The sequence below is a fragment of the Oreochromis aureus genome, linkage group 1 (genome assembly GCF_013358895.1).
Source record: "Oreochromis aureus strain Israel breed Guangdong linkage group 1, ZZ_aureus, whole genome shotgun sequence".
In the NCBI taxonomy this organism is placed as follows: Eukaryota; Metazoa; Chordata; class Actinopteri; order Cichliformes; family Cichlidae; genus Oreochromis; species Oreochromis aureus.
In genome coordinates this window covers 38,641,218-38,653,405 of record NC_052942.1, presented here as the reverse complement: position 1 = coordinate 38,653,405, position 12,188 = coordinate 38,641,218, and the positions used below count along the sequence as shown (strand labels likewise).

Sequence of the window (12,188 nt, the reverse complement as noted above, 5' to 3'; positions counted from 1 at the left end):
AAGCATGTTAAAGCCGAACTCTTTAATCGCTGCCTGTGAGCTGAACTGTAGATCTGTTACAGAGGTTCAGCACTAGTTTTCCCCTTTTAAATGTTTGGGTAGCATTGATTGTTGCACCAGATAAAACCTGATCAGACCTGATAAAGCAATAGTGAGGGGGTCGAGCTTTAACCTGCGGCACTTTGACGTTTGCATGTTGACTGTTGCGGCAGATGGACGGTAAGTCGCTGCATCGTGTCAAGAGTTTAAACTGATTCATGCTCATCGTGTCATCCACCATCAGTCTACCTCTGCTGCCCCTTCCCCTTTGTTAAACCCCTCAGCTTGTGGCAGCATTGTGATTCAGAAAGCCACACCCCCGAGGAGAGTCACATGTCCTGCTTGTAAAGAGATCCATTTACTCGAAGTGCTTCATGCAGTTACATCATGAAAATTGAAAACATTTGTCTGCTTGGTCCTCGCAGTTTCCTTTCCATTGTTTCCCACACGTAGACTTTACCTTAGCAGGTCGCCCTATGTCAACAACCAACCAATGTGGCGACTCTTTTTAGCATTTGTTCTGTCTTCGTCCCTCCACAGTCGATTTCACACCCTCATCCCTATTTTCAGGTCCCAGGTTTCAATCCAGTGTCTGGGCTGGCTGCGTGGGTTCTCCTCGAGTCGTGCAGACATGCAGTTATTGGGCTTACGGTGATTCTAAATTGCCGACCTCCCTGTGGGTTTGGCTGGCCACCATTGCGGATCGCCTCTGGCAACACGATGATGGATTTTAGAGTTAATCGACAGGATGAGAGGCAACTGATCAGTTATTTATTAGTCACTCAGAAAATATGTGTAGAGAAATTTATTGATTCATTAAGAGGTCGTGTGGACAAACCCATCTCTGCTAATCTAGGAGAAACACTGCGTTCACGTCCCTCTGACGTTTCTGCAGGTATATAACCGAGGACAGAAGAGTTTCTGTATGCAGTTACCTTAATCTCACCTTTGAATACTTTAACGTCTCTGACCTGCAGTAACCTCTGATGTTGTCCCACCTGCCAGTGAATCTCAAAGCATCACCTGGTCTCTCCTCAGGGATTGGCTGACTGAATGGTCACATGGTTCTTCCAGCCTGAGTTTGGCACCTTGGTTCATACTGATTGTGTAAAGAAACACTAACAGTCACAGTGTTGGTTTGTTTGAGGTGACGCTCGCACTAAAAACCACTTTGAGCTGCATCAAAGAGAAAACTGCACTGCAAAGTTCAAAGTACTGCTAAATATTTTAAAATACTAGTTGATTATTTCCATCTACATAGTACATTCTGAACATGTTAGGCGATGGTTCAGATTTAAAATATATGTGGAAGTAATTATAGATACTAGGAAGTAGGTGACAAATAATAATATCAAGTGTCTCATGAAGGTTCTGGGCCAGCGCTCTACCGGAGGGATGCAAATCATTCTTACAAAAGATATTCCCCTATTTGGATATCAACATCTGTCTTCTGTCTGCACTTCCAACAGGACAGAGTTATTTGGAATAAAGGTAGAAGAACTCTGTGTACATCAGCAGTGACCTTTGCCTGTAAGGGGGCAGTTAAACACCTCCCTCACGGGATAATCATTCTAGGCTTCAGGTTTTGTCTTTAATTAGTCTTTTGTCCACACATTTAAGTAGAAGGAAATACTTTGAAATGCCCAAAACATTTCCCAGGAACCTTATCAACCTTCATCCTCCTCCCCCTCCTCCGTATGGAGGACACATCTGTCCTGTGACACGTCAGTCAGTTCATGATAACCTGTTGAATGTTACCGTTTCACGCTGTCACTGTAGAGGTCACCAAAGGTGAGATATCGCACCTGACTGAAGCTTCTCGCAGCATCGTGCGCATTAGAAATGAATCTGCTTCACTCTGAATGTGCTTCAGGGTTGAACTGCAACCTAGTTTCCAAAAAGGTTAGGACAAATATGAAGTTAAAGGAAAACATTTAAAATCTATATTTGATTGAAAATGGATCAAAAAGACAACACTGAGTGTAATCAGTGGTACAAAATGACTGATAGATACAGTAGTTTCTACAATTTAGAGAAAAAGTACTTCTTAAAGAATGAATTTAATAACTTTAGAAGATCCACAGAATCCATAATTATCTGTTCATAAACACCCACTGGAAATATACACTATTCAGAAGGCTCTGCTGAACAAGTGAAATAGAAAATTGTTTGGCTTCCAAAAGCACAGCAAGTGTTGATAGAAGAATGAGTGACTTTTTAACTCTTTAGCCCCTCAAAGTCTGTGGCAGGTTTCTGAGCGATTCATTTTTCGGGCCTGTTTATAACAAACTGACCTGGTGTGCATCAGACGTTGGTGAGGTCTCTGCCCGTGCAGCTGCTCTTGGAACAATCTGGAAACAATCTTATTGGTTGTCAAGCCCTAGCTTTATTAATACATAGTGACATAATTCGTCACTATGGGTAACAGAGTTAACATTAAAAATGTCCATTTAGCTTTCAAGAACTGAGCAAAATGTTTGTTTCAATATTTGATCTCTTACCTTTAAGATATTTTCAGTTAAATACAGACTTGAAATGGTTTGCAAATGACTGCGTTGTGTTTTTCTGTACATTTTGCACAGTGCGCCAACATTTTTGGAAATGGGGTTGTAGCACATCCAACTCTCAGGGCCCACTTTTGTAGAAATGACTAGTCAGCATGCTGACTTTGACGATGCTTCAACTTCAGTTCCACCATATGAAGTTATTAAGCTTCAGCAGGAAGGCACAGAAATGAGTCTGTTTCAGTTTCTGTAGCACTAGAATAATTTTTCACGTGCATCTGTTTTCCCGCGTGTGTTGTGATTTCAGGGCGGCCGAGGCGACAGAGGAAGTGACCAAGCTACGGCCGGTGCGTCTGATCAGGGAGGATGGGATCATCAGGCCGTATGACCTGACCGAGTCGCAGGGATTCGACCTTTTCCAGGTTCGATCGGTTTGACCGTTTTCCTCCATAACGTCCCGATGTTGCTTGCTGAGAGGAAGCAGGTGTGGTCTCCTGCTGTTAAAAACAAAAACAGTTCTGTCCCAAAAACAATCGGTGGATAAAAATCAAAAACGGCAGCAGCTCTGAATGCACACTCCGGATATTTATGAATTAAAAACAAGCCAAGCCAGAACACACATTCACACACTTAACACAGTCTATGCCCAGCAATCAGGTAGACATCAGAAAGCAGGATAAACGAGATATGAGAAGTCAGATCTCAGCTGCTGGAAAACACACCAGAAAAACTTTAGCTGCTAATATATTTTCACAAAAGTTGAAATGAAAAATTGTGCATGACACACAGGCATCATCAGGCAGGGTGCAGCACTTTGTGTCTGTGCTTCTAATCCATTTTTTTTTCTTTTTTGTTTTTCTTCTTGTGTTGGTGCCACATGCAGCCTGAGGAGGAATAATCGTGTTCGCTTGGGCGGATCAACTTATCATTCAAGTGCTTTGAAAGACTATAATCCTGTCTATGACTAATAAAATGTTTATGGTTCAATTTCTCATCCTATAATATTCTATAATAATCTATATTTATTGTTATATCCACATTGATCTCTGGATATTGAGATGATTCAGGTTTCTATGCATGCCAAAACTAATCTCTCTTCTCATACCTCAAACATTTCTACACTCAGCTCTCAGTTTATTACTTTTTCTACACAAAACATTTCTGCTTTTAGTTTTTTATTTCTGTTTATAAACAATAGTTTTTAAATGACCCTTTTTGTTTATAGCCATTTATTTCATATTGTTTATTCAGAGAAGAATAGCAGGTGGTGAAATTATTTTGCTATAAAGCTGAGATACATGTCCGTGTAGAGCTTACCGATATTTTTGTATCGTTCTGTAGCGTCAGCTTTAAATTCATTCTGAACTTGTATATAAATACGTGCTGTTTAATATTTGTGTCTTTGTGATGATGTACTCTTTGTACGACTCAGTCTGCATGACCTCTGGCTGTTGTGTCTGCGCTAACGTCACCTCTGAGTGTTTGTCAGCTGAGAGCGTGTCGCTGTCTGTAAGATTTGTGTTTAATAAAAATTCTGCCTTTACTCACACCTTTCTTTTTCCAGATGCAGGGTTTGGTGGGAGGGGGCGGGGCTGTCGCCTTTACTGTCAGCATGCCGTCAGAACAGTAACCACTCACTAACATGTGCTTTCACACTATCACACACTCTGGTTTTGATCCTTCTTTTGAAGTAGGTCAGATTTCTCTCAGAGGGCATGTTTGGTTTCCATGTACGTCTTTTAGTGTGCTTGGCAACATGTTAGCATCCTCGGCCATATAGAAGTCATATAGCTCCTCTGATACTTCCACAGTTTCTTCTCTTTTCTTCTGGTGGTGGGTTTGCTTCACTGGTTAATTAGTTTCTGGTTTGTTCCACAAAACAGAGGATCACTTTTCACGCTTATTAACATTTCTGCTGTTATTCGAAGCATTCAGTGTCCTAAATTTCCTCCATCTGGCATCTGCACAAAAAGTTTGGGGTTCTCCAAGGAGAACAGTGTTTTTAAAGGATGATTAAAAATGATCGTATAGTTGGACTGCATGTGTCTGAATAAATGCTTGCCTGGTGAGATTAAGGTCTCCTTTGTTAGTTTCAGGATGTTTTCAGGATGTTGTTCATGTTCATTTCCTTTTATGAAAGAGCAGGATATCTTTTAGGACAGGTCTATCTTTGATTTGGTAAACCTTTTTTTTTTTTTTTCTGAGACACATCCTTTCCTTTGCTATGAAGTCTTGTCACAAATAAAAAAAGATGCCAGCAGCCAAAATGCCAAACCTGAACCTTCAGAATCTCCAAAACAATCAAACATGTCAGCTTGCTTCCTCCTTTTATATATACCCAATCCAGGAGGGGTTCATCACTTTTGTTACATTTCCTTGTTTCAACTAGATGTCATCCAGCAACGAACTACACTAAATGGTAAAATCCACCTCTTGGTGCATCAGTGCAGACACATCCTGTAGTTTTACTGAACGACAGGATCACCTGATGTTCATGAATAATGTTCAGATTCAAGCCGCAGGTGGTCAGTAAATAAAACCTGGGAGTCTGTTTGTGTTTCCAGCGATCAGAGATCAAACAGCTGGAGGGTGAAGTGTTCAGAGATCACTGTCAGTATCCTGGACACAGAAAGACCAACATCATCGTCACCAACCGGTAAAACCTGTTGTTATTTTGTCTTTTTTCATTGCTGATTGTCAGCATGTGTCGTTGCTTACAGTGTCATTGTTGTTTTTGTGCAGGAGAGTTTTGTGTGTTAAGGAGATAGAATTCGTGGGTCATTTCAACAAAGAGTGGGAATGTTTGTATGAGAACTTCTGTCGACCGCCGGCTGTGGTGGGAAGTGAGCTGAAGATTTACAGCAAGGTACCAAAATAAAACTGAATAAAACTCGAATTCATCAGCCACGTTTGTCTGCTGTTAAATCAGGAAGATAAAAATTAAGATTAAGTGTGAGGTCACATCCTGTAACCATGTTACATTTCAATATCTTGCATCTCAGGAGCAGCAGAAGCTGTCGTTTTCAAAGAGAGATGGTCAAGAGTCGGTGAGGAGCGTTCAGCTCAACGACCCTAACACTGCTCAGGTACTGTGTGTGTGTCTGTTTGGGGGTCGGTGAGGCTGCAGCACATTCTGACTTCAGTATGGACACCAAAGCTGATAGCAGCTTTCTACTCAACTTCGTTTACAGTAGCACGTGGAGGACTACAAAGCAAGAGTAATGGCAAAGTGTGCTGTGTCAAGTTTAAAGTCAGTGTGTTATATTCAGAGTCCACTTTCTGTCTTATCCAGTGCATTACAGATTGTTTGCTGGAGGAACGTTTCACATTGGTTACCTGCAGAGCTGTAAAACCAGCAGATTTATCTGCGACAGCACATTGATAGTGAAATTTTCATGTATCCATTTGATGATTCATTTTTTTGCATTTGATTCTAATGTCCTGTTAAGTCTGTTTCCCACTGTTTAACAGGCAGCTCTTAGAACCCAACACGCACCCATAATACCTGCTAAATCAGTCAGTTTAGTCTCACTCTGATCTGCAGAGTGAACTGCATCTCCTGTATCAGGCTGTGGGACAGTAAGCTTTAATATTTAAATGTATCCGGTTTAAAGTTTCAGAGCTCTGCTGTGCAGTCATAATTTTGGAGAGCGCACACAGCCGTAACATTATTAACTTGAATTGAAAACAGGCTAAGGAAAGCCTGAACACTGTTCATAGTAAACCTCTTGGGTCGATTATTTATCGAAGCTGCATCAAGCTACACAGAGTAGGTAAGAACTAGAAGTCAGGCACAAGAGCAGCATTAGCATTCATGTCAACTTTCAAAATAAAAGACCAGGTCCACATTAAACACTCCACTTTTGAACAGCTTCTGGTGTGATTTAACATTGTAAGGGGGACAGAACAAAATTCCATCAGAGATGCACAGAAAGCAGGAGACAGGAGGAGGTTTTAACTATTTATTGACTAACTCGCACTTAATGGAGTAAATAAGGACAGTTATGGTGTTTACCCAAGGCAGGCGTGACGTGTGCAGCACATAACACTATTAATGAGCTCAGTTTGGCCCCAATAACAGCGTGAAACAAACAGTAATAATCACCAAAACAAAGACTTGTTTATGTCTGCGTAAGCAAACTTGAGGCATTGCAAATTACTCTGCTTCCTCTTTACGTGCTACAAACTAACCACACTCGCCTCTGTGTTGCACATTAACCCTGCTTTCGTCTCTGTGCTACAAAATAAACCCAACTCACTTCTGCATTTTACAAAAAGTTCTGCTTACTTTGTCATGCGACAAAATTACCACAAACCTCTCGACAACTAACCCCACTCACTGTGGGGGGTTGCTAACGTACAGACCCTTTCCAAAAACTTAGAATATCATGGAAAAGTTTATTTATTTCCATAATTCCATTCAAAACTTTAAACTTTCATAGATTATAGATTCAGGGCCCACAACTTAAACAATTTCAAGTACTTAGTTGTTTATTTGTACATAATTTGGGCTTCCAGCTCATGAAACCCACAAAAACAGGATTAAAAAAATTAGAATACTGTGAAGCCATCACCATTTACAACTCAGTTTTTGCAGGAAAGAATTAGGATCACATCAAATCAATCAAAATGTGGTATTTTCAATACTTGGTTGGGAATCCCTTCGCCTTAATCACTGCTTTGATGCGCCGTGGCATTGAGGCAATCAGCCTGTGGCGTTGCCTGGTAGTTATCGAAGCCCAGGTTTCCTTGATGCTTGCTGTCAGCTCTTCTTTGTTTTTGGGTCTGGTGGACCTCATTTTCCTCTTTATACCCCATAGATTCTCAATGGGGTTTAGGTCCGGCGAGCTGGCTGGCCAGTCAAGCACTGTGATGGCATGGAAATCAAACCAGGTTTTGGTGCTTCTGGCAGTAGGGGGAGGGGCCAGGTCCTGCTGGAAGATGAAATGTGCATCTGCATACAGATCCTCAGCAGAAGGAATCATGAAACCCGTCTTCCTCCAAACACTAGGCCCTTGATTCCCGAATGAAAGGCACACTTTCATCAGAAAAGAGGACCTTTGACCACTGGCCAACAGTCCAGTCCATCTTCTCTTTGGCCCAGTTGAGTCGCTTCCGACGTTGGCTCAGGCTCAGAAGTGGTTTTGAAGCTTTGACTCCTGCCTCATTCCACACTTTCTGGATCTCTGACAGATTCTTGAATCTTCTGTCTGATAATCCGCTGAAAGCCACCGTCATCTCTTCTGCTGGTGCATCTTCTCCTGCCACATTTTGCCCTTCCTCTAGACTTTCCATTGATATGCTTGGACACAGCACTCTGTGAACAGCCAGCCTCCTTAGCTATGGACTTTTGTGGCTAACCCATCCTATGGAGGTACCAATGATGCTCTTCTGGCCAGTTGTCAAGTCTGCAGTCTTCCCCATATTGAACTTAACTGAGACAATTGGGTCAAAGTGAAGCAATTTAATGACACTTGGGAAAACCTGTGCAGGTGCTTTGAGTTTAGTAGATGAGTTGTGTGTAACACTCAGTTTAAAACATTCATACCCTGTAAAATTTGGGCTGATGTCTTTACAGTATTCTAATTTTTTTTAAATCCTGTTTTCATGGGTTTCATGAGCTGGAAGCCCAAATTATGTACAAATAAACAACTAAGTACTTGAAATCGTTTAAGCTGTGGGCCCTGAATCTATAATCTATGAAAGTTTAAAGTTTTGAAAGGAATTATGGAAATAAATAAACTTTTCCATGATATTCTAATTTTTTGGAAAGGGCCTGTATACTCACATTATTTGAGTTGTTTTTTGTTAATCTGAGGGGAATTTAGTGCATTTAAATAAAAATCACAGAATGGATGCCTCAGTATGGGTGAAGCGTCTGTATGGGTGGAAACCTGGGTATGAATGAAAGCCTCAGTGTGGATGTGTGTTGTTTCGTGACGTAACCCTCCCCAACCTGGTTCCTCTTGTTCCCTGCAGAAGCTGCACACCGCCATATTTGATGCTCAGATGGCACAGCAGCAGCATCGCATGGCAAGACAGAAGTCACAGCGCTTCCTGAAACTGGGCAACAAGCAGTGAGGTCACTTCCTGTCTGCAGCTGATTTGCAGTAAATATTTGGAAAGCTTGCAGGAAGGTTTCCATGTGAAATGTGTAACTGTTGCTTTAAGAAATGTAAACTGATTTATGCCGGCACATATGTGCTCAGTTAAAATGTCCAGTCAGACATTTAGGTTTTTTCATCATGCTGACATGCTAACAGTGGGAAGCTTTTACTTATCAAATGAAAGAATTATGGGATTGTAGTTTTCTTTTTGTTGTTGTTTCAGTCCATAGAGTGTATAAAAGATGGACACGGCTGCTGTGATGTCACTCGTTGGTCTCTGAAGTTCCGTTTTGAAGCCTAACTTTGTGTTTCTGAAGAATAAGAAAGTTGACCTGTGAAACTACAGAATGAGAACAGTGAAGGAAGAAATCAAATCACAATATTATGAGAAACATTTAATTCCATCCAAATATCTATATCTATATATGCTGGTTGGTTATTTTGTTTTATTACCTTGATTTGTATTTAATTGTTTTTAGTTTAAGTTGTGTTTTGTTGTGTTTTGTTTGGGGGGGTTTGTCATCGGCCAGCTGCAACACCTCACGCCCATGATGAATCCATAAAAATATGTTGCACTAAAAGACTATTTGATCTAATTGCTAATATGAATGCTGTTGTTCATGTCCAGTTAAATAAACACAAAGATCTTATCAGTTTATCATGAAATAATCCCACCGTTTTCTTAATATCTACAGTGAAGCATACAGTCAGTGTTAACTATTCCAGTTTGACCTGCAGATCTTTGCCTGTTTAAACGGAGCAATGAAACATGTTTTTTTTCCACAAAGACCAGGTGAATGTGTTTACATCGTTTCAGACCTGCTGAGTGACACAAGGAAATGCTTTCACTTTATTTTTATTGTTTTATTGGGTTTTTTTTGCTGTAACCAAAAGTCTGTATTTGTCTCTGTGCTGATGTTGGGCAGAAGGAGCTCTTTTCTGTTGGAAAAGAAAACAAAATACACTGACCTGTAACCTGAAAAATTTTCTATAAAGATGAATTTGAATTACTTCTGGTGGACATTGTTGTTTTTGGGGGGATTTTTATGAGTGAGAAATCAGCGATATCACAGCAGCTTCTGGGATGTAATGACTTTTATTCTACATCAGATTAAAGTTCACTATATACTTTAAGTTCACTATTGTCAGAGTAAAAGTCTGACCTCCTTCTATTGCTTCACAAGAGTTCAGATCCAACTTATCAACTCAGTAAATAACACTGAAAAATATGATAAATGCATTCTTTATTATTCAACCTGGTGTTCTTATTAACAATCGTAACAATGGGGCTAGAGGTAAAAGGATACTAAAAGTTAAAATAACACCAGCACCAATCCAAAAACAGCTGGACACACCTGCAGATTAAATGCTGCCCCCTGGTGGTGAAATCTTTGGTTAAAATTACAAGGAGGTCATAACAGAAAAGTACCATTTTCAATATCAAAATATTTCATCGAATCGGAGAGAATGAGTCCTAACTTGATGCATCACGGATTGAGATTCAAATAATAGCCTGTGGCCTGTAAAGAATTACAAACAAAAGCGAGATTTAATCCTAAAGCAAAAACTAATCTGCACTTAGCTTCCCGATGAGATTAGCAGTCCATCAATGTTCTTTTGCCAATCCAGGGTTCAGGGTCACAGGCTGGAGCCTATCGCAGCTCCCATAGGATAAGAGACAGGGTACACCCTGGACAGGTCGCCAGTCTGTCGCTGGCCTAACACATAAAGACAGAAGACCATTCATACATATTCACAGCTACGAAAAATGTAAAATTACCATTTACCTAACTCCACTAACTCCATGCATTTAGACTGTGAGATGAAACCAGAATCAGAATGCAAACTCCACACATAAAGACCCAGCCAGACAGTGGCTGGGCCACCCAGGACCTTCTTACTGTAAAGCAACAGTGCTGCCCTGAGTTTGTACTGTGTACATTAAAGAAAAAGTTGTCATATTTTCCTATACTGTGTGCGTGTGTGTGTGTGTGCACCCTTTCAAGAGATTAACCATCAGCAGACTACAAGCATGAGTCCCATTGTGGCTGAACTTGGAAAAGCTGAACACACTGAGTTCAAACTGATGGATACAGAAAAAGACAACGCTGAGTAAATGAACAGAAGCCACAGGTCTGCATCATGAAGCAGGATTTAGGGTTAGCGTGTGGAGGTTACTCCTGGATTTCCATGGTTATGTTGATTATTTTTCAGTTGAACAACAATTTAAATATGAAAAACGTTTTATTGGGTCAAAAAATCATTTGGTGAACTGAGATGATCTTTTAAAGCTTTTCTTTCAGACCAGCAGGCGGCAGCAGAGACTCTGATCTCTCACACTGACGACTGAACCTGGATCAGTTTCACTTTGAGCACTGGGGGAGGTCCAGTCGAGTTTACACCACAATAATGTTCCACTTTAAAGATTTATCTCCAGCTACGACACAGAGAGGAGAAGAAGAAACATTTTGACTGATGTGTGCAACAGCTGTTTACAGCACACACACACACACACACACACACTGCGTAAGGTTGTCACTGCAGGTTGTTGTCATGGCAGTAGGCTAAAAAAAATGGCTGAAGATGATTTCCAGATGCTGATGTTTCTGCTGACTCGTTTATATTTTTTAAAACAGAGCTGTGAGCTGATTGGTCCATTTTTAAGTTGAAGTGTGAGTCATGGGTCTGCACCTTAAACTGACCCCGAGTCAGTTTACATCAAACTGAAAACCTGAAGACAGACAGCGTAGGAGGAGTTCCCAGTGCATCATGGGTAGGGTCCTCTCAGTAATCTGATCTGAGATCTGCTGCTGAGACAATGGAAACATCTGGAAATTATTCATCAGAGAGCAGAAACAGACCTGAGCTCAGCTGAAGGAGATTGAAGCAGACCACTGGGGCTCCACTGGGCTCCACTCTGAGTCAGATGTTTCTGCTTTCTCAGGGGGTTCATCAGAGATGATTACCCACTCTGGAACTGGAAGTCAAACTGATTGTAAACAGTCACATTTCACATGTCTAAATTCTGACTGAATCTGAGAAGAATCACAGGTTTTGCCTCTATGAGTGTTTTCATATGTAGTTCTCTTTTAAAGGGGATCACTAATATTTGTCCTTATTTTTTGTCATATCTTTACTGTTGGTGGATGTTCATGTTAGACATGGCCAAAAGTTTAATTAATGAGGCCACTATATGTACAAGTAATTCCTCTGAACCAAAAGCTCAGACCACACTGCTCTAAATGCTCAGTTTCAGACAGGTTTTTTTCTAGTCTTGGATGTGTGTGATGTCAAAAATGGGCGGGATCCATCAGTAAGAGTATTCCCAAAGAGCTATTAGCCAAAATCTCACCATGATGTGTGCCATATCTTTAAAACATTTGAGGACATTGGACAGGTGGATGACAAACGAAGTGGCAGGCCTAAAAAAAATATCTGCAGCTGATGAACAATAACTAAAACTTGATCATAATTATGCAAATTCCCATGACCATTGATCAACAATCACTGACCAAAACCCACTGATCAAAGAACACCA

At 40.8% G+C, this 12,188-nt stretch overlaps 1 protein-coding gene across 5 annotated transcripts in view; it reads left to right on the top strand.

Moving 5' to 3' along the window:
* vps13c (vacuolar protein sorting 13 homolog C) overlaps positions 1 to 9,661 on the top strand; it is a 50,305-nt gene extending 40,644 nt beyond the window's left edge. For 4 of the 5 annotated variants that reach the window (XM_039613626.1, XM_031743691.2, XM_039613638.1 and 1 more), the window contains 5 exons: positions 2,851 to 2,965; positions 5,108 to 5,199; positions 5,286 to 5,409; positions 5,546 to 5,629; positions 8,523 to 9,661. In XM_039613626.1, the coding sequence (XP_039469560.1) occupies positions 2,851 to 2,965; positions 5,108 to 5,199; positions 5,286 to 5,409; positions 5,546 to 5,629; positions 8,523 to 8,624 (517 nt within the window). In that variant the 3' untranslated portion in view covers positions 8,625 to 9,661. Of the gene's footprint in view, positions 1 to 2,850; positions 2,966 to 3,426; positions 4,087 to 5,107; positions 5,200 to 5,285; positions 5,410 to 5,545; positions 5,630 to 8,522 lie in introns of those variants that run through there. The other variant, XM_039613634.1, reaches the window with a different exon arrangement.
* The last annotated feature ends 2,527 nt before the right edge of the window (positions 9,662 to 12,188 follow it).